This window comes from Sapajus apella, unplaced genomic scaffold (assembly GCF_009761245.1).
Source record: "Sapajus apella isolate SASKATOON/1434 unplaced genomic scaffold, GSC_monkey_1.0 scaffold53, whole genome shotgun sequence".
Taxonomy (NCBI): Eukaryota; Metazoa; Chordata; class Mammalia; order Primates; family Cebidae; genus Sapajus; species Sapajus apella.
The window spans coordinates 4,151,931-4,178,177 of NW_022436993.1; the positions used below are offsets into that span (position 1 = coordinate 4,151,931).

The window sequence follows — 26,247 nt, forward strand, 5'->3', positions numbered from 1 at the left end:
GCCCATAAAACGGAAAGATGAATTCTGACACAGCATTACTGAAAGGTTTCCTGGAGTAGGTAGTCTTTTATTTGGGATCTAAAAGCAAGTTTTTTATTATTTTGTAAAAGATTTTATTATGGGTCAAGCGCAGTGGCTCCTATGTGTAACCCCAGCACTTTAGGGGGCCAAGGTGGGCAGATCACCTGAGGTTAGGAGTTTGAGACCAGCCTGGCCAAGATGGCAAAACCCCATCTCTACTAAAAAACGCAAAAATCAGCCAGGAGTGGTGGTGCACTCCTGTAATCCCAGCTACTCGGGAGGCTGAGGAAGAAGAATTGCTTGAACCCGGGAGGCAGAGGTTGCAGTGAGCTGAGATCGTGCCACTGCACTCCAGCCTGGGCAACAGAGCGAGACTGTCTCAAAAAAAAAAAAAAAAGAAAAAGGAAAGAAAACAAACATTTTATTATGGAAATTTTAAAACAAAAAAAGTAGAGAAAACAATAAAAGGTACCTCCATCATGCAGCTGACGTTTTTCAACATTTTACCTATTTTGTTTCTTGGTTTGTTGCAGTATTTTAAAGCAAGACCCATTTGCCATGTCATTTAACCTGTAAGTACTTTAGTATGTTCCATCTTTTAAAACATAACCACCAACCTATTATTATGCCAGCTATCCCTTAACATCTCCTGATTCGTAACGTGTTCAAATTTCCCAAATAGTTGTAAAGATGTCTTTTACAGTTGCTTTGTTCTATTCAAAATTGGAACACGGTGCGCAGGCCACACTTTGTTATCATAGTACAGTAGGCCCCGGGAAACCTAAGCACGCTCCCTCCCACATTTTCTCATGCCAGTAATTTGCTGAAGAAATTGGACAATTGTCCTGGAATATGTTAGATGGGTAGAATTTTTGAAAGGCAGATATGGGGCTGGGTGCTGTGGCTCACGCCTGTAATCTCAGCACTTTGGGAGGCTGAGGCAGGAGGATCACAAGGTCAGGAGATCAAGGCCATCCTGGTTAACATGGTGAAACCCTGTCTCTTCTAAAAATATAAAAAAAAAAAAAAATTAGCTGGGCATGGTGGCATGCACCTGTAGTCCCAGCTACTCAGGAGGCTGAGGCAGGAGAATTGCTTGAACCCGGGAGGTGGAGGTTGGAGTGAGCTGAGTTTGCGCCACTGCACTCCAGCCTGGGAGACAGAGCAAGACTCTGTCTCAAAAAAAAAAAAAAAAAAAAAAAAAGCAGATATGTAGAGAAGGAGAGTGAATTTGAGACACTTGGAAAAAGAGAACAGGAGAATGAGCTGTGGGAAGTAAGAACTGTTAGGTGGCTCAGTAGAGAAATAATGAAGGCTTTAATTTTGGCAGCTACGGCGTCTTGGCTTAAATATCAGCTCTGCTACTCTCTGACTGTGTGGCCTTGGAAAACCTCTTAACATAAGGAGCTATTGCATCATCTGTAAATAGGGGGTCTTATACCAAGACCTGCCTTAAAATTTTATCTTGAGGATTAAATAAATAATTAAAATTACTGGCTGGGTGTGGTGGACCATGCCTTTAATCCCAGCATTTTGGGAGGCTCAGACAGGTGGATCACTTGAGGTCAGGAGTTCAAGACCAGCCTGGCCAACATGGTGAAACTTCATTTCTACTATAAATACAAAAATTAGCTAGGTGTAGTGCACACGCCTGTAATCCCAGCTACTCAGGAGGCTGAGGTGGGAGAATGGCTTGAATCCAGGAGGGAGAGGTTGCAATGAGCTGAGATTGTGCCACTGCCACTCCAGGCTGGGTGACAGAGACTCCCTTCCCCCCCCAAAAAAAAAATCCCACAAAAGTGCTTAATAAGCGCTCAAATAAGTTAGTTTTTGTAAGAATATTCGTACAGGCAGTGGCAGGAAGGTCATCTGTAAGAGGCCTTGCAGAGTAGAGAGGATGAGCTCTGGTGACCATCTGGATGCATGGAAAAACAAGGGTCAGGCAGGAGAAGAATCACTGATAATGTTACATTCCTCCTCCCACATTCTCCAAAATATGCATGGCACACACACACAAGCACACATGCTTGTACACACACACACACACACATGCCATCATAGCCCCTCCATTCTTCAAATGGTAATCAAGAAAGATAAATAAAGTGGAAAAAAAGATTAGGAATTCTTTCTTCAACAGAATGCATTGGAAACTGTGGAAATAATCTTCATGTGAAGACACTTAGAAGCTGAACATTTGGGTCTTGAATTCTAGAGAAGCAGAGCTCAGGATACGGTTTCAGTGGTCATCCACATTGATGTAATAGTCAAACAAGTGTTAAGATAAGAATCAGAAGTGCAAAGGTTCAGATAAAAAGAGTATATTTAACAAAACAAAACAAATAAAACCAAAACTAGAGAAGCCTGCTTGAACACAGGCAAGAGGAAGAAGAACTAGGGAATGAAGGAGGCTGAGGTGTCTGTGAACACAGACAAGGAATTTAGACACAGCAGTGCCATGGAGACCACTGATTTCTAAGGAGACTGTTCATTGGTGTCAAACACAAAGCTCAGTAGAAGAGGACTGGGAGGCAGCAATTACTTTGGGTTTTAGGGAATAATTTAAGAGGCAGGGCCAATCTGGCAATTGTCCATATACAAGTAAAAATCAGAGACAGGCAAGAGAAATTAAAGGAAGCAGAGGAGAGGGAGAGTGTTAAATGATGAGAGCTGAGAATCTTGGAAAGCTGTCTTACAGCACAGAAGAAGGTGGAGAAGCCCCCACACTGTGAAAGAGCCACAGTTTTGGTGACTAGCAAGTCACCCTGAAAGCAGGACAATTGTCCAATTCCTTCAACGAACTGCTGGTATGGAAAAAAGTGTACTTTTTGAGAGTCATGAAATGGAATGGTTCCATCTTCGAGTTGTACATTTGTGAATTTAAAACGCTGTGAGTACATATATAAATTTTGCAAAAGGGCCTGTTCCATATGGTGAGCTCAGTCCCTTAGGAACCGAATTATCAAAGCTCCTATGTGATGTAAGGAAACAAAAGCCATGCAATTAAATTAGATCAGGGTGGTGGGTAGAGAAACAGGAGCCAGGTGTGCTGAGTTCCACCCAAGAACCACGAGTCTCCTTAGACAGACCAGCCTCAAAAATGCTCAGCTAGATGCTGGATGAAAATCTAGATACACATTTTCCCCACCACGCGTTCATTCCATGCCCATCCTGAGGCCTAGTCTAGCACGCTTTCTAAGTAGCACATTTCCAATCATAAAACTGCTCTGGGAAGACCGATTGTTTTAGAAGGAGAGTTTTACCTTGTCTTTTCTTTCAAAGGCAAGCTATTGCATTCATTGCTTAAGAAAAGTCTCAGGTGCCCCTGAGAAGTTCCTGTGTGACTGTTGCTGTCCCTCTGTTCATTCCAGCTGATGTTTTTCATGACATGCATGTTTACTGGTCATAAGCAGGCAGCTGGGAGGTCTGTCCCAGGTTGTCTCCAGAGGCTGGGGAGTGAGGTCTAATGACATGAGGGGCAGGACTGCAGTGACTGACTCATGTGAGTAGTTAGCGTCGAATTCCTTCATGGCCACGCTCACATTGCAAACATATGGGAGGATGGAACTTCCTAACTCCACCCTGCAGTGTGGTTTAGTCTACAACAATTGATCCTTGCTCTGTCCTCTATTTCTGCTCTCCACCATCGGCAGTAGGTTGTGCAGCTGGGCTCCAGAGGCAGGGCTCAGCAAAGCTTCCTGCCCTTTCATGGCAATGCAACCACATTCATCAAGAAAGGAAAAAGAATTCCAACCTGCAGAGCCAAAAGGTGAGGGCAGCTGAATTCCATGCCTTTTAGTGTCTGCAATCTATGAACAGGAACCAAGCTGCAAACTGCAGGCATGATCACACCTAGCTGGGTTTGAAACAGCTTTCCACTTCTCATTTCTAAGTAATTGGGATTGAAACATAAAAGCTTTTCTGTTGGTTAAACGGTAAACAGTTATTGTCCCTTCATTTGGGGACAACGGTTGAGTTTCTGACACACACAAAACGAGCGTTTAAAGTAGGCTCTGGGTAACCCAGAAAAAAGGATCAGCAGGGTTTCATCTTCAAGTAAAAACAGAACCAGTCTGCAGAAACCCATAGCACGTGTTCTGCATTCTGATCAGCTTTGATCATATGGTCAATATTTGATTCTCTCAGTCCTCACTACTGGTCCTTACATAGGAACCAGAGCTACTGGAGGGTTAAAACAGGGGTCCTGCTAGCCACAAACAAGATTCTCAGAGGCGATTCTGGGGAACCTGTGTGGAAATGGCTCTATGTGACAGGAACAGAACTCTCAGCACCATGGAACTCCAGTGTGAAGGCTAGACATAGCAAAAACAGATATTCAAGGAGCAAAGACATTGATGAATGTCTCCGCAAAAGAGAATAAGAAAGTAATAAAAGGCAAATGGTGCTGTAATATTTAGTCCATGCTTCACGATTGGCATGACTCAATCTGTCTCCATGTGGCTCCGGTTTACATATAAAGTGGCGAAATAAACCTCAAAATCCTAGAATTTCTGAAGTAGTGACACAGCTTTCAATTCAAGTCACACATCATTTCTGACATAAAAATAACAGCAGTTGAGTACGTGAGAGGCCTTTTCCTCCAGAAGTGTAGGCTCTGATCCCACAATGTCATCACTCATATTCCAGTCCAGAATGACACAGATCTTCTCCCAGCATTTCCAGCTAGATCTGCTGGCCTCTTTTGTGGTTCTAAATTTACCCCATATAGAAAGCAGAATGGTGGTCCCCTAAAGATATCTGCATCCTAGCCCTCCAAACTTACATCAAGTTACATGGAAAAGGGAGAGTAAAGGTTGCTGATCAGCTGAACTTGAAAGAGAAAGATTTTTCTGGAGTATCGGGTAGGCTCAAAGTCTTAAAGTGTCTTTAAAAGTTGGCTGGGTGCGGTGGTTCACGGCTATAGTCCCAGCAGTTTGGGAGGCTGAGGCAGGTAGATCATGAGGTCAAGAGATTGAGACCATCTTGGCCAACATGGTGAAACCCCATCTTTACTAAAAATTCAAAAGTTAGCTAGGTGTGGTGGTGCGCATGTCTAGTCCCAGCTACTTGGGGGTCAGAGGCAGGAGAATCCTCGAACCCAGGCAACGGAGGTTGCAGTGAGTCGAGATTGCGCTACTGCACTCCAGCCTGGCGACAGAGCAAGACTCTGTCTCAAAACAAACAAACTGAAAAACAGTGGATGCGGGAGGGTTAGAGATGTGACCACGGAAGCAGGGTCAGAGGGAAGCTATCTTGCTGGCTTTGAGGATGGAGGAAGAAGACAGCAAACCAAGAAATGTCAGTGGCCTCTAGAAGCTGGGGGGAAAAAAAGAATTCTCTCTAGGGCCTCCAGAAAAGAATGCACACCTGCTGGTAACCCCTTATGTCAGATCAGTGAGACTTATGTCAGTCCACAGACTCTAGAACTGTAAGAGAGTAAATCTGTGTTGTTTTAAGCCACTGAATTTGCCATAATTTATTACAACAGCAAGAGGAAACTAATACGTGCTATCAGGAGCAGAGACAGCCGCACTCAGAAGCAAAACTACAACTCCAGGACAGAATAGTGTCTGGGTTTCTTTAGCAATAAAAGGTAATCATTTATTTTTTTCTAGTTAAACTTAAACATCCAGCCAAGTGCTAATCTGTAGAAAAGATGAGAAAAAAATGGCACAGTGTCTTCTAAGGGGGAGTGGGGGGGGGGGGGGGAGAGAGAGAGAGAGAGAGAGAGAGAGAGAGAGTGTGTGTGTGTGTGTGTGTGTGTAGAGGGTGTACAGCTGAGAAGCTAATCTTCTTTTTACCTCCCATTTTTGCTACAGAGGAATGTAGCATTATTTTTAGAAACTCAATCCCTTTCTAGTGGACCAGCATTAATGTGATCTTAAATCTGCTTTTTCAGTTTCTCCTTTTCCTTCAAAACATCCCTGCATGCTTTGAATGTTCAGATAATCTCCTGAGACAATCTAAATCTAGAGATTTTTAGTTCCCAAATCATGCAGATTTTTGTATTATGCCCTCAACATGGTTCAGAGAAGATCTGATAATATTTAAGACAGCACAACAACAAAATTCTTCCAGGGTAGCCCCTGAATTAGAAGGTGAGAAATTGAACTAGAATGTTAGGACTTGGAAGAGCTAATGTAAGAACACGAATAGATTTTCCATGCAATTGTGTACCTTGTTGTTTGCCTGATTATATGTTAGTTTTGCTTTATTGGAAGAAAAAAATGCAAGAGATCTTCTGAGCCGGTTAATGTATTATGGACTAGGAACCCTTTTATAGGAGGATTTTCAGAATTTTAAAGTGAGGACATAACTCCATACTTAAAGATCAATTAGGATGTGTCAAGCCTTATTTTAATCCCTTTTGTCCTAAATAACCAGGAAATCTCTACCAAGAACAAATAACGATCCCCCAGGTGAGATGAGTGTGGAACACCCCCCAACACTTGGTTGTAGAGTATGATTACATCAGGAGTACAAGCAAGAGGAACGAGGCATTGACCCACTGAATAAAATTCAAAACAGGACAGAAACACTTACCCTCATGTCTCCGTTCATCGTTTTTGGTGTGTGATTAAATGCATGTGCGGGATCCTTGTTGTACACTTTGAGGAGTGATCTGTCTTGAATATTCCTGGAATCAAAAACATCAATAACTATGGCAGATGAAAGAAGCCTGACTTTGGCCATTTTCTTAGCCTGCCCTTAAAGATCAGGTAAAAAACATGAACAGACAATCCAAAGGCTATCTACAATACTCCAGTCAAAAGTTATAGGACCATAAAATAGGCAATTATAAATAAGGAAAAGAAGAAGAAAAATGACTTCAGCTTTTCTCTCGTTTTCTCATTCCTCAGGAAAGTATTATTCCTCCAGTACAGCTCCCCACCCATAAATATTGGGTAGCATGAACTTTCTTTCAAGATTCCGAATATGGAAAGCTAACACTTAAAAAAAAAATAAAGTTCTAACATTTACAATACATTCAAAGAGATTTGGTTAATATTTAAATATTTAATTGTTTACTTTTCCCAAACACCTGGTTCGCTTCTTATCTAATGAATGCACATGAAAGAATTTTTTTTTTTTTTTTTGCCTTCAAACACTTTCGGCAAGGGAAAGAAAAGGTATCTTTAGTCCAGAAAAAAAAGAAAAAACAAAACAGTACCACAAAGATATAAACTAATATCTTTACCATGCCTTTTTTCCTTCCACAGTGGATTAGAAAGTAGTTTTTCTATATACAAATCGAATTGCTGGATCTGAAGAAACAGCAGCAGATAAATTCTTTTTTCTCTGACCCCAGCTCTTAGAGCAAGAAGATACCATAGCAAAAGACAGGGTCAGAGCCTACCGTAAAATTATTGAAGAGCACATGAATGTCTACGAAGTCCTTCTCTCTCCATGTTCAGTTTCATCACCAGAAGGGCCACCCAAGGCCCTGTTGGCTCTGTCTACACTGTGATCCCTTCCAACGCCAGCTCGGCTAGCTCAGAGAAATGTGTGCAGGAGGATGAATTCCTCTCCTCCAGGTGCAGCCTCATTTAGTGGGCTGACCCAATCGCTGGAATTACTGGCTTGTGTTTTTGTTTTAACTGAAGTGGAGGATTCTTGGACTAGTCTTGTTTCTCTCCTTTAAATACCTGCCAGTAATTGCTTTGAAGCAATGACTAGCCCAAGCTTGCACAGTTGCTCCAGTAGCTTGTTAGAAGTCAGCTTCAGGGGGAGCCAGCAGCCCCTGTTATTAAAGGGGGCTGGTTTAACATGAAGGGGAGACTCACAGAGGTAAGGATGTGGGGATTCGCTAAAGCAGCTCACCATTGGGCCAGAGGAAGAAGTCACAAGTGAGGATGTGAAAAAATAGAAAACCTCACGGGAGCCAGGGAAAAGGCTAACTGTGATTCTGGAGGTATTTAAAATGCATGAAGTTGGTTTATCATGACTTTAGAAACATATGCATTCGAGATGAACTAACAGTAAAGGCCTGGATTGGATTTACGGTGGCAACATTTACAACTCAATATTCTGACTGGAACTTTCTGTAGCATTTCCCTAAGGAAAATAGGAGGCACCTAATGCAATGATGAAACAGGCAACTTTAGCAAATATGCTCGCACTTCAGAAACACTGAAGGGTGTGCAATGAGATTTGTCTCTGAATTTAGAAGATTAAAGTCATTGTCGTCAGTTGAAATCTACATGATATATATATATTTTTTGTCTTATATAATGCTGGTGGTGAAAATTTCTTCTACCATTTAAATAAGATATAATCGAGGCATTTTATGCATAAAATCAAAGAAACAGAATAATTCTTTGGAAATGACATGTATGTGCTCACATAGCATAAACATTATTGTCATCACCAAATAAAAACACTGTCTTCATTTGAACATTTTTAGGTTCATCTTTAATAATTAAATCTAAGTAACTGAAAAGTAAAATTACAAATTTATGAATCAGTGATTTTTCCACTTAAATATGTTAAATGAGCGGTTTTAAAAAACATTAGGCTATCAGGCTAGGTGCAGTGGTTCACACTTGTAACCCCAGCACTCTGGGAGGCCAAGGCGGGCAGATTACTTGAGGTTAGGAGTTCAAGACCAGCCTGGCCAACACAGTGAAACCCCACCTCTGCTAAAAATATAAAAATTAGCTGGGCATGGTGGTGCACACCTGTAGTCCCACTCAGGAGGCTGAGGCACAAGAATTGTTTGAACCCAGGAGGTATGACTGCAGTCAGCTGAGATCATGCCACTGCCCTCCAACCTGGGTGACAGAGGGAGATTTTATCTCAAAAAAAAAAAAAAAAAGATCAGGCTAACAGTACTACAACTTATGGATCAACAAGATCATGATTTTCACAAATATCAACATATTGACTGAGAATTATTAGTGTTTAAAGTGATGGTCTCTTCTCTCAAGTGCTGGTTTCATTTATTCTATCAACTGGATTTCCATTAAGGATGATCATGACGTTTTCCTCCTAGTCTTCCCTTTCATTTCTCTTATTTTGTGACTACTTCTCGACTTTCCCCAGTAATGAAAAAAGAAGTCAAAGTAGCCATACTTTGAAGCTTGGGAAAGGCTCTAGAAAATGGTGACTCATTGTAATATAAAAATCCTTGCATAGGCTGCAAGACAGTAAGGCCCAATTATTCATAATAACCTCGTCAGCCTTGAGCTACATAATCAACTGTGGCTTCCCTAAGTTGCATATTTACTTGCTATTACTGTGTCCTTCAATTCCTCTAATTGCAAATGCAGAATATAAGATGATTGTTGTAACTGGCAGCTCCGTGTAAAAACACTACATGGGATTATATTACTACAAACATAGTCTTTAACCATAATGTGATTATTTCATGTTTCAAGTTTAAACTTTGTGAGTGCAAAAAATTTCTTTTGCTGACAGCTTGATTAATAATTTAGTTCAAAAACAAACATGAATTTTCGGATACCCATGAATATTTAAACACATCTTTAAAAAGCTGTAAGGCTGTGCAACAGATGTAGCATCTACACCTTGGGGCATGTGTCAAGTGTTGAAAGCTCTAAATTACTCATTCACCTGGGCATATGCCTAAATATGTCATTTGTGATCATTGGTAGATAAAGATCAGTTTACATTTATTATTCACTAGAGGCACATTTTTTAAAAGTGGTACCCATTAATTCCATGATGAAGAAACAGGGAAACTTGCCATTCCCCCAGGGTGGGGACCCAGAAACCCCAAGTCCTGTCCCCAACGAGTTGGTGAGGAAATATTCGAAGGGATCCAAAAGTTCTTGACCAAGAAATGTGAACAGCCATGTTTGGCACAGCCATGTTTGGGGCAGAGCTTGGTACTTAGGTGGCTGTGTGCTCTTGAATAAGTCCCTCAGCTTTTAGGCATCTGAGTTTCTGGTTCCACAAAATGAAATGGCTGGATTAGTCACTAAATAATCTGTGGAGTTCTAAAATGATTAGAGACCATACTAGCAACTGCTTGCTTGTGTTGATCAAAGTCCTGTTTTCTAGGTTGTTTGGTTGGGACAGATCAAATGAGTTCTTTCTGCTGTATACATGACACCAAAATGACAATAAAGATGCTTTTGAGTGGGGTGTGGTGTCTCAGGCTGTAATCCCAACCATTTGGGAATCTGAGACTATAGGATTGCTTGAACTCAGGAGTTTCAGACCAGCCTGGGCAACATAGGGGGATTCTGTCTCTATAAAAGATTAAAAAATTAGCCAGATGTGGTGGCATGTGCTGGTAGTCCCAGCTACTCAGAAAGCAAAGGTGGGAGGATCATTGGAGCCCAGAAGGTCGAAGCTGCACTGAGCCATGATCATGCCACTAAGGTCCAGCCTGGGTGACAGAGCAAAACCCTGTCTTCAAAAAAAAGAGAGATGAGGCCAGGCATGGTGGCTCACGCCTGTAATCCCAGCACTTTGGCAGGCCAAGGTGGGTGGATCAGGAGGTCAGGAGTTTGAGACCAGCCTGACTGACATGGGAAAACTCCTTCTCTACCAAAAATACAAAAAAAAATTAGCTGGGTGTAGTGGTGGGTGCCTGTAATCCCAGCTACTTGGGAGGCTGAGGCAGGAGAATCACTTAAACCTGGGAGGTGGAGGTTGCAGTGAGCAGAGATCACAACATTGCACTCCAGCCTGGGTGGCCAAAGGAAAAAAAAATAGAGAGAGAGAGAGAGAGCTGCTTTTCTTCCTAACCTACTCCCAATACCATTAATAGCAGGAGTCTATTTAGCTTAATTTTGGAGGATATTCAACTGTGACCCCTGGAGAAAGCCTACTTGGAAAGTAAGATCTTCGGGTAAAGGATAACTATTTAAGAAATGAATGGAAAATGAGGATGCTTCTCAGTCTTTTTTCTTGTGGAAAATAATACACAGTCCACTGTTTTTATTCTAACTTGTTATGTGTAAATAATGACCCAGTAGGATCATTACCTAAAATATCCAGAGCGTCTGTCTATGGAGGAAAGAACACTTGAGAGGGAATTGGGAAAGCTCTAATATGAAGTATTTCCTTCAACTCTTATGACCTTGATCAGGTCTCTCCACCACCTTTTTGGGCCTTAGTTTCCCTAACTCTTAGATAAAATGGTGGATGGAATCATTTCTAATGTTCTTTTCAGATGTAGCATTCAAAAATCTGTGGGGGAGGAGTTTGTCCTCATTTTTATAAACTATACCGTGTAAATGAATTGTAGAAAACCAGATAGTGAAATCATCTGACTGGGTGAAATAAGCCTACTGATCAGGATAATTAATCTGCTTTCTTCACTACAATATAGAGAAATTAGAATTTTGTACAAACTCTGTGAAAGTGATATAATGGGAAAAAAAACCACTCTAAATGCAATATAGCAGGTAAAAAAACCAAACAAACCCCAAAACAAAGAAACAAACAAAAAATCTCTAACGCAATATGGCAGGCAAAAAATGATGTCACAACTTACCTTACATCATTTAATTCATAATAGACATTTCTGCTTTCATCTTTGATGTAAATGGCGACACTGGGCGACTCCAGCATTTTCATGGTGAGCTGCTGCGGAAAGGCACTTACAAAGAGAGCACGGATTGTGTCTGTACTTGTGATTTCATTCGGCATCCTGAGATGCTTGGTTTCATCTCCATACTGGAGATAGAGAACCCCTGCACACAAAGGAAACACTTACTAGTCCTAGGTCAAGACTTATGGGACACACAGCACAAGCTGAGCCACTTTTTTCCTGCTGCACTTAGGAACGTTCAGGACAAGCTTGGCAAGCATGAAACAAGAGATCTTCGTTTGGAATTTCTAAGGAATGTACTGCCTGGTTATTGCGTAAGTACCCACTTTCATTCTTTGAAGTCCAAGCAGGTGTTAAAGAGCCTAATTTTCAACTATTTTAAATTCAAGGGCTGGGTGCAATGGCTCATGCCTGTAATCCCAGTGCTTTGGGAGGCCATGGCAAGACGATCGCTTGAGGCCAAGGGTTCAAGACTGGCCTGGGAAATATAGTGAGATCCCATCTCTTTGAAATTTTTTTTAAAAAATTAGTTGGGTGTGGTGGCACATGCCTGTAGTCCCAGCTACTCAGGAGGCTGAAGTGGGAAGAACACTTGAGCCTAGGAGTTGGAGGCTGCAATGAGCTATGATTGCACCACTGCACCCCTGCCTGAGTAACAGAGTGAAACCATGACTCAAAAACAAACAAAGAAGAATTCAAGAAGCTAACCTCTGGTAGCCTAAAGCAAAAGATAATACTTGGTCAGGTGTGGTCACTCATGCCTGTAATCCCAGCACTTTGGGAGACTGAGGCAGGCAGATCACTTAAGATCAAGAGTTTGAGACCAGCCTGGCCAACACGATGAAACACTGTCTCCTCTATTAAAAATACAAAAATTAGCCAGGTGTGGTGGTGGGTGCCTGTAATCCCAGCTTCTTGGGAGGCTGAGGCAAGAGAATTGCTTGAACCTGGAAGGCAGAGGTTGCAGTGAGCCAAGATTATGCCACTGCACTCCAGCCTGGGTGACAGAGTAAGGCTCTGTCTCAAAAAAAAAAAAAAGACAATACTTAATTCCCTGGAAAGGTATATTTAGTAGTCTGACCTCACAGAGTAATTTTTTTTCATTAACTAGGAATACAATCATTACAGTCCTGGGTAAGCTATACAGCTTAAATCTTTCTAGTCCATTCAGAAACAGTTTCAGTGGAAATGTGACAAGATTTCTGTGGTCCTAATACATATTTATCGAATGTTTATATCATGCTAAACTATGTATAAGAAAAGAATCCGGCACCTCAATGTTTCAGAAATAAAATGGAAGAACAGGATCCCAGAGTTCCCAGGGGGTATGTGGCCCCCAGCGCACCCTACCTCCTAGCCCTCATCCCTCTGTGGAGAGCAGTGCCGTCCCACATTGATTCGGGGCTTGGCTGTGTGACTTGCTTTGGCTAATGGGATATTAGTAAGTGTGATGCAAAAGGAAAGCCTGATATGTTTTTATACCCTGGAGTTTGTCCTCTTAGTGAGCTTGGTCATGGGATGTTCCCTTTTAGAACTCAGCTACTGAGGAGTCCAACCTAGCCACAGGGGGTGGTCACATGCTGAGGAACCACCCCATCTAAGGGCCCATTCTACAGCTGGAACCACTGAGGTTATGTGGATGAGCCATCTTGGGAGTGGACTCCCCAGCCCCAGGTGAGCTACCCCAACTGATGCCAACAGAAATGAGATGCTCCCTCCAAGCAGTGTCTAAATCGCAGAATCATAAGCAAACAAATGACTTCCCTGTGAAGTCACTAAGGGTGATCAGAAACGGGTAACTGAAACAGGGCATCTACAATCCTGACACTGAATTTCAGTCTTGCTTTTTGTGAGACTCTACTGGGATGAACCACTACCACTGGAGTAAGCTTTGGCAAGAGAAACTCAATTGAGACAAGAATGACTTCCGGTTCAACATGGCAGCTCATGTAATACATTTGTCTCTGCTTCCTCCGGAAATGCCATTACGGTGACAACAAGGGAGAACAAAGCATACATCAAAGAAGTAAGGGAATGAGGGAGGAAGCAGACAAGAGCAAGCTGATACCTAAACCTTCGAGAGAATAACTCAACGTACAACACGCTGAGCCAGGGAAGCTCAGGAGATGGGGCTCCCGACCCTTCTGAAGGTAGAAACGCAGAGTGAGTTGGACGCATGGCGCCTGATGGAAATTTATTTTAAAATGGTGTAGCACAGGGCTCCCTAGCCTTCAGGCCGCAAGCCAGTACCTGTCCTTGCCTTGTTACGAACCAGGCCACATAACAGGAGGCGAGTGATGGGTGAGCGAGGGATTCTTCATCTGTATTTACAGCCGCTCCCCACTCCCTGAGCGCCGCCTCCAGTCAGATCAGCGGCAGCGTAAGACTCTCACAGGGGCGGTTCTGTGAACTGCGCATGTGCAAGATCTAGGTTGCGCGCTCTTTATGAGAATCCCATGCCTGACGATCTGTCAGTGTCACTCATCGCCTCCAGATGGAACTGACTCGTTGCGGGAGAATAAGCTCAGGGATCCCACTGCTTCTACATTATGGTGAGTTGTATAATTATGTCATTATATATTACAAAGCGGTAATAATAGTAATAAAGTACATGCTAAATCTAATGTGTTTGAATCATCAGGAAACCATCTCCCCGCAACCCTGTACATGAAAAAATTGTCTTCCACAAAACCGGTCCCTGGTGCCAAAAAGGTTGGGGACCAGTGATGTAGCAAATGCCCATCTCTTTTCCCAACCCCACTCAGCCAAGTAGCCACACATCACATCCACAGAAGATGGAAGAGCCCACACGAGACACACTGGATTTGGGCTGATCAGGAGTAGGGGAGGGGGCTGATGTGCCCTCCAACCGAATGCTGGAAAAGGGGCTAGCACCTTAGTCAGGATACTGGAGGGTCCCCTCTAGGAATGCTGACCGATCCATGAGAAGAGACAGACTTGTGTGTGCATGTGAAAGACAGGGTCTTGCTCTGTCACCCAGGCTGGAGTGCAGTGACATGATCAGGGCTCACTGCAGCCCCAACCTCACAGATTCAACTGATTCTCTCGCCCCAGACCCCCGAGTAGCTGGGGCCATAAGAGTGCACCACTATACCCAGATAACTTTTTGTATTTTGTTTTAGAGATGGGGTTTTTTCATGTTGCCTAGGCTGGTCTTGAATTCCTAGCTCTAGCAATCTAACCACCTTGGACTCCCAAAGTGCTGGGATGACAGGCATGAGCCACGGCACCTGCCCTGACAGAGTTTTGAGGGTCATATTCAGCTTCTGTTTGGTCACCCCATAGTGAAGCAGCCGGACCCATGTATAAAACTTCCCAATATTACAACCATGCCTCATTCATGCATTAGCTGACTCCCAAGATTTCACAAACACTTTAATAAAAGCTTCTAACACAAATGAAAACACTCAAAGAAACAGGAAGAAGAAACTCAGAAGAGACCAAACAGTCCAGTAAAAGGGGGAGTGTTTGGAGGATAAGACCAGACTCTGGGAACCATGAAAGCAGAATTTGAAAATTCAGTGAAGAAGAAAAAGTTGATGTAATCTCAGAAAGTGGAGCCAAAAAAACAAAACAAACAAACAAACAAACAAAAAGGACTGAGAGATGGGAAAAGAGAGAAGAGCAATATGAAAAATATAATGATGTCAGAGCACCAAGATCTCCAGTAATGAAGATTTGGGTAAAACAGATCAGAAAAAAACAGAGTTTTTCAAAACAATATTATAAGAATGTTCTTTTTTCCCTGTAAACTGAAGGACATGAGATAGCAGATTGTAAAACTTCATGAAATGTTCAACACACAGATTTGTCACTGAGACATTCCAGAAGACAGGAGGAAAACAGAAAATCCTAAAAGCTCTCGGAACAGGTAAAACATCACATAGGAAGGATCAGTTACCAGAAAGCCATTAGCTTTCTCAGCAGCAACTTCAGAAACCAAGAGATAATGGAGCAATGCCTTTGAAAACCTAGAGATAAATATTTTTGATCTAGGTCTAAACCTATCCAAACCATCAGTCAGGTTTCTATTAAAGTTGGTTTCTCAGTGAAGCATTCTGTGGCCCCCTTGGCTAGAATTTTAGTATTCATTCTCCCTACTATTTCATACTCTCATTTTTGCTTTATGTCTGTTTCTTAGCATTTTCTACTATATGTTATAATTCATATTTTAATTCATGATATTGCTTATGCTTATGATCAGTTTCTCTTGCTAACATGTAAGTTTCATGAGCTCAGAGATTTTTTATTTTTTATTTTTAAAGAGATGGGGTCTTGCTCCGTCACCCAGGCTGGAGTGCAGTGGTGTGATCATAGCTCACTGCAGCCTCAAACTCCTGGCCTCAAGTAATCTTCCTGAGTAGCTGGGGCTAAGGGATTTTTTTTTTTTTAAGTTTTTGTTGTTTGCAACTGTATCCTTAGTACCTATTAGACTACAAGTTATGAAGTAGTTTCTCAATAAATATTTGTTGAATGAATGAATGATTTATTAGTCATTGAAAAGGAATGTCTCATTTGTGGGTCTATCCGAGCTTTTGCTAGATGATGTAACCAGCCTAGTAACCTTGCCTCTGGTGTGTGTCCACAGTAGAAATACATTCTGAAGTGGCTGTTTCCTTGACTAGAGCAGTCCTTTCATGTCAGGCATAAGAGCTCCATGTCCCCTCTCCACCTGTGCTGACCCTCAGCTTTTTCAGGGAACTAGTTTTCCAGAATCTCCATGCTGTTACACATTTCTCAGAATGCAGAGAATACCTTTTAAGCCTGTCTGATCACAGATCATGCAATGTTTTGGCCCCAAGTGGGAGGTGTGGTGATTGTCCCATGTGATTGCTATGCTATATCAAAAGCCAAAACCACTCTTGAGGTCCATGATCCAGCCATGCCTGGGCGAGGTCACTGCAGAAAGGCCACTAATGGCCTCCGAACAGTTAAGTATCGCAGCTTGGCTCCCCCAGATGGTCTGGTTTTCATCCCCACATCTGCATTCTGTACATGTGTGTGCTTGAAATAGAATTTGTAGGCTTTGGAGTAGGAAAAAAGTGGGCCTAAACTAGAGTTACCTCAGGGTCTGGCTGGTGCAGCTGCCAGCTGGGTGCACGAGTCCAGTCACAGAACGTGACAAGCCAGAGAGGATGGGAAAGATGCCTTTGCCAACAGAATGGTCTTTTCACGCTTGACTTTTACACGGTTTACTTTCTCAGTCCAGGAAAGGTATTTAGAAATGCTTAGACTCAGAAGGAATTCTCTTAACATCCAATGGCGTTTTATTGGCATGGTGATAAAGAAAACCCACATGGTTTCTAGAGATTCTGTGTGCTTTGGCACAGCTTCCCTCACTCCAAGTTAGTGCTGGCTGCTTCAGATTCCCAGAGGTTGTCCCAGGGACTCTGCATCCCAAACTCCTTTTTGAAGAAGAAGGGATGAGTGAGGATGAGAGAAATGCATTTATAGATGCCTGCTGTGTATCAGAAACAGTGTGTGTGTATTTCGTCTCATCAGCATAGTATCTCTTGTCAGATGGATATTATGAGCCCATTTCACAGATAAGGAAATAAAAGCTCAGAAGGTCCAAGCAAGCTGCCTAAAAGTTACAACTCATCACTAAACTATATATCCACTTTGGCCAAATTCATAGATGCCATGCTCTCTCTCTTGAAGCATTGCTCCCGAAATCCTGCATTTAGCTCTGTCCATCTCCTACAAGCATCCTCTCAGGGCGACCTGAGCTGTCGTCACACTTTTAGACTGACCATCTGCTTGAAGGTGTTGAGGCGTGCTGGGTACAGCTCAGAAAAAAGATTCCCGTCTTTACCTTAACTGAAGGGAATGCCATCACAGGGTTAGAATCGAACGACATGCTGGGTGGGGGTGTGGGGAGGGAGGGGGAGGCGCTGAGCTCTGAAAGCTGCGCCAGAGTGAGTGTTGATATGAACCTTGCAATGCTCAGTATCCTCCTGAGAAACCTGAACAGTGAAGCGTTCTTTCACCTCCATGGCTTTGCAAAGGCAACGTGGATTTTAACCAAGATCTCTTACTCACATTTTACAAAAAGCAGGGTGCCGTTGGCAGGTCACACTTGTGCCCACACATCTTCATTATCTTTTTCATCTCAGAATCGGTTCCAGAATGTGGGACAACTTCTAAAATATCTTTATCTTAGCATGGTATCCAAGGATATTCACCATGTGACCTCAACTCCTCTTCTTGCCTTATTTTTCCAAAGCGTCCCACTTTGCTAGGGCACCACAGGGAGCCTGCACTTCTTGCGGTGCACATTCATCCCACATGCCACGCCACGGGCTTCTCACCACCTCTTTGCTTCAAATGCACATCAAGTCCTCTGAACAATCCATTGCTACTCCATCATTTCTTCATTAAGAATAAAAGAATTAATTTACCTCGCCTATGTATGGCTTTTTTTTTTTTTTTTGAGATGGAGTCTTGCTCTGTTGCCCAGGCTGGAGTGCAATGGCATGATCTCGGCTCACTGCAACCTCATGCCTCCTGGGTTCAAGCAATTCTCCTGCCTCAGCCTCCTGAGTAGTTGGGACTGAAAGTATGTGCCACCATGCCCAGCTGATTTTTGTATTTTTTTTAGTAAAGATGGGGTTTCGCTATGTTCGAGACTGGTCTTGAACTCCTGACCTCAGGTGATCCACCTGCCTCAGCCTCCAAAAGTGCTGGGATTACAGGTGTGAGTCACCATGCTAGGCTGCAAGCATGGCTTTTAATACTCCACTATGGTTCATTGTATACAGTTTTCCTCATCAGATGGTAAGACACAGTACAGAGTTAGGTACCTAGTACACACTCAGATACCTTTCGTTGAAACACATTAAATTATCTCTGTATTGTGGCCAAGTTAATATGATGTATGCTTGCTTTCTGGAATGGCAATACCATTTTCTCTGAAGGGCATCTTCTGCAGGCAGGTGATGGTGACAATTCCAAATAAACTAAATGCCTCAGTTTCTCCACATCCATGTTAGGATTATGCAGATCACCATCTGCAATACCAATGGCAAATAGCTAATGCCTTAAATATGTAAAGGACTCTTACAGCATTTTCTGAAGGGAAATAAATTTTCACCTTAAGAAAAACATTAAAATTAAAATAGCAAGGCAAATTTTTACACCCATGACATTGGCAAAGGTTGATACAATAAATGGTGCTGACAAGGGGTGGGAAAATGGGTACTCCCATGTATCACTGTTGGGAAAGTAAGCCAGCACCATTTCTCTGAAAGGCTATTTGTCAATGTGTCAAAAGCCCCCAAAATGCACACATGGTTTGAGGTAGTAATTCAACTTTCACACATTTAGGCACAATGACATCCTTACCAAGGTGCTCCATGATGTATCATTTGTAGGAATAATATAGGGCGAGGGAGAATGTCCAACAATAGAGGATTGATTTAATAAGTAGCTCATTTAATAAATCTATTCACTGGAACACTCAACAATTACTAAAAGGAATTGAAAGACAATACAGCAATGAGAAAAAACTATATTTTATTAAGTGACAGCGTATTATAAAACAGAAAGGAACTAGATTTATAGAAATCAATTAATCACCTTGAGGACAGTGATGGTCTCCATGTTTTGTGAGGTCTGAAGCTTACATAATTTTGAGGGGCCTCTTTAAGAGTAAGAATACAACATTTGAAATATAAACCGAGGTGATTATTTATATTTAGAGAGGCCTGGACCTTGGTTTCATTAGGTTCACGGTGAGCCTACCTACCTACCTGATGACTATACACCAGAGTGTTAAGAGTGGTAAGTTCATTCAGATTTCCTTAAGATTTTCCATATCTTCTTTCTAAAATAAGGATGTTTTGATTTGATAATCTTCAAAGGCAACTTCCACACTAAAATCTAAAACTTCCGTCTACAAAATAGCTAAACAGACTGGCCAGTTAGGAATCCTACTCAGTTAACTGGGTAATTTTTGAAGCCAGAGGAGATAAGCCAAGGGCTGTTCAAATAAAACTTTCAGTGTAGTTGGCAGAATGTACATTGGCATCTGAAATGGGGAAGACATTGATATTTAAGGTAGGCAAAAGATTCTAGTACAGTTAACATAATAGTGTTTCCTTAAGAGATTGTATTCAAGACTCTTAAGATTTAAAACTAAAAAGAGGTCAGGTGTGGTGGCTCACCCCTGTAATTCCAGCATTGCGGGAGGCTGAGGAATGCAGATCACGAGGTCAGGAGATGGAGACCATCCTGGCCAACATGGTGAAACCATCTCTACTAAAAATATAAAAATTAGCTTGGCATGTTGGTACGTGCCTGTAATCCCAGCTACTCGGGAGGCTGAGGCACAAGAATTGCTTGAACCCAGGAGGCGGACGTTGCAGTGAGCCGAGATCGTGCCACTAAACTCCAACCTGATGACAGAGTGATACTTTTTCTCAAAAAACAAAAACAAAAAGAACCCCCCACCACCATCACCACCACCAACAAAACAAAAACAGAAAGAATATAATGTACTTAGAGGTGCCCTAGAGGCACCTGTAGAAATGACTTCATTCATTCATTCACTAGACAGGTTCTCATCTTATGCCAGGTCTATGCCAGGAACTGGCGGGTACAAAAGCAATCAAAAGAGTCTCAATCTCTTTCTTCTTGGAGGTGTTTTCTGGTCTCCCTCTGTGTTCTAACCCCTGCAGTGGTTCCATAAATGGCACAATTCTTCAGAAGTTAGCAATGCATACCTGACACCAGCTGACATTTTGTCTCAAACACAGCAGCGGTTTGAATAAGGGTGTGTGTGCTCCTCAAATGGCTCTAGGATACCTTCTGATATCAGTAACTTCTCAAATCCCGGAGAGAACACTCCCGCTGCTAAGTCCCTTCCTATAGGATAGCTTTTCAAGTAGGTGACAAAGCAGAATGATGACAGTTGCCTTGTGAAGAACAAAAAAATAATAGAAAATTCATTCTCTGCAAAAAGCCTGGATTTAAAACAAAATTTTTTTGGAATAATTTTACTCTTGGATTTCACTGTTTTTATCTTGAATTGGGTAAACACCAAATTTTTGCTGCATTCAAGAAGGATCTATCAGTCATTTTCTTATTTCACTTTGTGACCTGATACTTGAAGACAATGTAAGACTTTGCCAGTCTCTGAATGAATTTTTATGAAGGCCTGAGAAATTCCAGGCAATAGTAACGTTAAGCTAAATCCCAGTTTTGAATGTGCTTTAGGCCCAGTGAGTGGCTCATACCTGTAATCCCAGCACTTTTGGAGACCAAGGTGGGCGGATCACTTGAGGTTAGGAATTCGAGACTAGCCTGGGCAACATGGTGAAACCCCGTCTCTATTAAAAATACAAAAATTATGTGGGCATAGTGGTGTGTGCCGGTAATCCCAGCTACTTGGGAAGCTGAGGCAGGAGAATCACTTGAACCTGGTAGGCAGCAGCCGCAGTGAGCTGAGAGCATACCACTGCACTTCAACCTGGGTGACAAACTAAAACTCTAACTAAAAAAAAAGTGCTTTAAAGACTCATAAGTGTGGGCAACCTACATTAGCACCCTGAAAGAACATGTTAAAAGGCAGATCTATGGGAAGTAATATGTGATAGAGCCTTGTCCCCCATAACCACCTGACAGATGGCAGCCACTGGGCAGAATTCTGGTAGGAGGCACTCATTCTCAACAGAAAGCCTTGGGGCTTACCCCTTTAACTTTGTTTTGTTTTAGACAAATTGGTGCAATTGGAATTCAAGTGAAATGATAACATCATTGAAATAAGCATCCCAAGGCATTTATCTTAAAAATGGCTGGAAGAATTTGATTGATGACTTCTGGAATTCAGACCGTGTGAAAGATGCTGATTTCCAGTGCTGTGATCCTGATCATACCAAATAGGTCTTCTTGTCCCTTTGCATGGATATTTAGAAACTTGTCCATGAAGAAGCTATAATTCAAAGTTACAACAGAACTTGTAGCCACATCAGTTGAGTCCTCATTTTCATCTCAAAGGTCACTCAACAATTAAAGGAGAAAATATTATAAGAAAATTCTGTGAACATGATTCTAATTATGACTATGCTACAACTGTAACTGAATTCTCTCTTACACTTAAAGTGAGCTGTGGTTTAAATCAAATATTGTAATATCAATTCATGTTATAAGGCTAGTATAAACCTGGATATTAGACAAATAGAATTATATGGTTTTGCTGTGTCCCCACCCAAATCTCATCTTGAATTGTAGCTCCCCTAATTCCCATGTGTTATGGGAGGGACCTGGTGGGAGGTAATGAATCATGGGGGTGAGTCTTTACTATGCTGCTCTTGTGATAGTGAAAAAGTCTCATGAGATGGTGGTTTTATAAAAGAGAGTTCCCCTACACAAGCTCTCTCTTTGCCTGCCACCATGTAAGACGTAACTTTGCTCCTCATTGCTGTCCGCCATGATTGTGAGGCCTCCCCAGCCATGTGGAACTGTGAGTCCATTAAACCTCTTTTCTTTATAAATTACCCCATCTAGGATATGTCTTTATTAACAGCATGAGAACAGATAAATATATAGAATAAGAAGGGATTTTACATTAAAATGCAAAGCCCTAAATAAAATATTAGTAAAGCAAATATAGCAATATATGAACAAATACATCATGATCTAAAATAATTTATCTCAGGAATGTAAGGATGGTTTAACATTAGACAGTCTAGCCCTAACATTTTCTGCAATAAAAATAAATAAAATAACTATACACTCATCTTAACAGAGTCATCTAAATGTTAAGAAAAATCCAACACACATTCATAATTTTTTTAAAAACCAGTAATTTAAGAATTAAAAAGCATGTTCCTAACTGCTCAGCAAAAACCTCAAACAAGTATCATGCTTAATGATGAAATGTTAGAAGCATTGTTTTAAAATTTGAAATTTCTGCTGTCACTGTACCTGAAGAACTTGCTAGCACAGTTAACATAAGAAAAAGAAATAAAGGCATACGTATTAAAAAGAGATAACCGAAATGGTACTTGTTTATAGATGATAGAATAATGTAAGGAAACCTGTAGATACACTATTAGAACTATTCAGTATGACTGAATGATATAGGATCAATACCTAGGATCGACAGCAACCTGAAATACTGGAAAAAATAGAGGATACAGTTTAATAAAAATATACCACTTACGGCCAGGTGCAGTGGCTCATGTCTGTAATCCCAGCACTCTGGGAGGCCGAGGTGGGTGGATCACCTGAGGTCAGGAGTTTGAGAGCAGCCTAACCAACATGGTGAAACTCTGTCTCTCCTAAAAATACAAAAATCAGCCAGGTATGGTGGCACATGCCTATAGTCCCAGCTACTTGAGAGGCTGAGGCAGGAAAACTGCTTGAACCTAGAAGGCGTGAAGTTACAGTGAGCTGAGATCACACCATTGCACTCCAGTCTGGGTAACAGAGCAAGACTGTCTTAAAAAAAAAAAAACCGAACCAAACAAAAACAAAAACAACAGAAGAACCCCACAGTAATGAGAGGGAGTGCTGGCTCTGCCAGATATCAGCGCTGTTAATACAGTGTGGCTCGGCACAGGGATGGGGCAAATAGGACTACAGAGCGAAACAGAGAGCCTAGACAAAGACGCCGGCTTTGTGACAGCTTGATACATGACAGAAGTGGTCATACAAACCCGGGGAAATGACTGTTCCATAAATAGTGTCAGGAAAATTGGTTTTCCATATGGAAAAAGTAAAAACTACCTCCCTTTCTTACACCACAAGTAAAATCAATTCCTGATGGACCAAAGACATACATGTGAGAAGCTCAACTCTGAAACTTCACATAAACAAAAAACTGAAAACACCACATGGTGGTGTCTCCCAGCGTATTGGTACAGGGAAGGATTTTAAAAAGAAACAAAAATCATAAACTATACTGGAAAATATTGCCTAATTAGACTACAATGAAATGAGTATTTTGAACTACAAATATATTGTAAACAAAGTAATGAAGACAAACCACAGTCAGAGAGAACATGTTTACAACTCACACGCTCTACCAAGGTTAGCATTCAGAATAATTCAAGAACCTTTATAAAGCAGTAAGAAAGTGGGCAATACTGAATATCCAAAAATGGATATAAAGAGGCAATTCAATGAGAAGGAAACTCCAGTGGCCAATAAATTAGTAATTATGGACATAAAAATGAAAAAAGTGACATACTATTTTATCCCCATCACAAAGGCAAAAGTCAGAAAATCTAATAGCTTCAAGTACTGGTGAGAACGTGAGAAAATAGAGCCTGTTATTCATTGCTGGTGAGGGTGTAAATTTGCATAATCACTACAAAACACCTGATAAGGTTGAAGAGATGTCTCCCATACCTAGCTATGTCTTTTAAGCTGACCATCACAGAGAATCTCATATGTGGGCACTTATTCCACGGTGCTCATTGCAGCTCCATTTGTCATCTGCTTGTTCTCAGTGGTTTATTTGTACAATGGAACAGTAAACAGCAGTAACAAATTATGAACTAGAACTATCTATATCAACATGGATAAATCTCAAAAACATAATGCTGAGTGAACGCAGAAACTTACAAAAGAATATGTGCAGTATGATCCTATTTATGTAAAGCTTTATAAAACACAAAACAATAATATACATTGTGAGTTACAGCAGAAGCCCAAAATTTGAATGGCAGTTACACCCTCCAATTCCAGCACATGGTTAGCTCTGGGAAAGGATGGGGAAAGAAAGTACATGGGGTTTTACCATATTTTGCTTTTAAAGTGTAAAAGGGCTCAAGCAATTATAGAAACAGGTTTTTCTTTTTAAAATGTGACAAAGACGACTCCTCAAGGATCTAGAAATAGAAATTCCATTTCACCCAGCAATCCCATCACTGGGCATATAGGGTATATACCCAAAGGATTATAAATCCTTCAGTTATAAAGACACATGCACACGTATGTTCACTGCAGCACTGTTTACAATAGCAAAGACCTGGAACCAACCCAAATGCCCATCCATGATAGACTGGACAAGGAAAATGTGGCACATATACACCATGGAATACTATGCAGCCATAAAAAACGATGAGTTCGTGTCCTTTGTAGGGACATGGATGAATCTGGAAACCATCATTCTCAGCAAACTGACACAAGAACAGAAAATCAAACACTGCATGCTCTCACGCATAGGCGGGTGTTGAACAATGAGAACACATGGACACAGGGAGGGGAGCATCACACACTGGGGTCTGTTGGGTGGGTAGGAGAGGGACAGCAGGGGGTGGGGAGGTTAAGGAGGGATAACATGGAAAGAAATGCCAGATACAGGTGACAGGGAGAAGGAGGCAGCAAACCACCTTGCCATGTATGTACCTATGCAACAATCCTGCATGATCTGCACATGTACCCCAGAACCTACAGTACAATAAAAAAAAATAAATAAAAAATAAATAAAAAGAACAGTAACAAAACAAAACAAAAAACAAACAAAAAAAATCTGACAAAAACCTATGTAGCACTTGCTATGTGCCAACCACTGATCCAAACTCCTCCACATATTAATTCATTTAACCTTCTCTATGAGGTCATTACTATTATCCCCATTTCACAGCCGAGGAACACTGAGGCAAAGAGATGTAAGTTGTGTGACTTACCTAGCTAATCATCTTTACCACTGTGCCATTCTGCTTCTCAGACATTCAACAGACACTAACATCTGTTTATTGTATTATGTTTTCTGTATTTTCTCCATTCAAAAAATTAAAGAAAAATCACTATAAAAGTGACAAAAGAGACCTGTCTTATTAGTTCCCCTTCCACAGAGCCCTCAGATCTGACTCAAGAGGCCAAATCTGGATGTAGTTATGGGACTTTGGAAGTTTCCCTTAGCTTGTGATGAGTGGTTGTAGAAATTTTATTACAAAGCAAAGAGCAAAGGTCATAAAGAACGGGATAGAGATTTTCTTTTCTTTTTTTTTTTTTTTGAGATGGGTCTCACTCTGTTGCCACCCAGGCTGGAGTGCAGTGGTGTGATCTTGGCTCACTGTAACCTCCACCTCCTAGGTTGAAGCAATTATCCCACCTCAGCCTCCCAAGTAGCTGGGATTACAGGCACGCACCACCACGCCCAGCTAATTTTTGTATTTTTAGTAGAGACGGGGTTTCAGCATGTTGGCCAGGCTGGTCTCAAACTCTTGACCTTAGGTGATCTGCCTGCTTCAGCATCCCAAAGTGCTGGGATTGTAGGGGTGAGCCACCATGTCCAGCAGAGATTTTCTTAAAGATAAGAACAAAAATGTAAAAGTTCAATAATTGTGGCCCCAGGGGGAAAAAATTGGCCTTTTAGGGATATGAAACAATTTTCAATGCATGTTTTCAAACTATCAAAAAGACTCCGAATGTAATTAAAAAAAATGTTATAAACACTGCCCCTTAGGAGATTTATACTTCCTGGATTTTCTTCAATCACAGTGATTAGCAGATTTAGGCACAGAGATTATGGACTTTAGTGAGAAACTGCCTGAGTGAATCTAAAATTTTTCTTGTGTGCTAAAGTACTAGTATTTTACATAATGATAACCAGTAGTTATTACAGAGGAGTGAATATATCTTTAGAAAAGTTTTCAGCATGAAATGCTAATTTTTATATAATTTGCAAGTAGATTAGGAAAGCGTCAATGTGAAGTATATGAATTTTATTG

General features: G+C 41.4%; 1 protein-coding gene across 23 annotated transcripts in view; it reads right to left on the reverse strand.

Annotated features, from left to right (window-relative positions):
• The window catches only part of KIAA1217 (KIAA1217 ortholog), a 495,122-nt gene that overhangs the window by 102,012 nt on the left and 366,863 nt on the right, over window positions 1-26,247 (reverse strand). For all 23 annotated transcript variants that reach the window (XM_032244105.1, XM_032244082.1, XM_032244104.1 and 20 more), the window contains 2 exons: window positions 11,486-11,684; window positions 6,562-6,655 (listed from right to left, as the gene is read on the reverse strand). In XM_032244105.1, coding sequence (XP_032099996.1) covers window positions 6,562-6,655; window positions 11,486-11,684 — 293 coding nt within the window. The remainder of the gene's footprint in view (window positions 1-6,561; window positions 6,656-11,485; window positions 11,685-26,247) is intronic.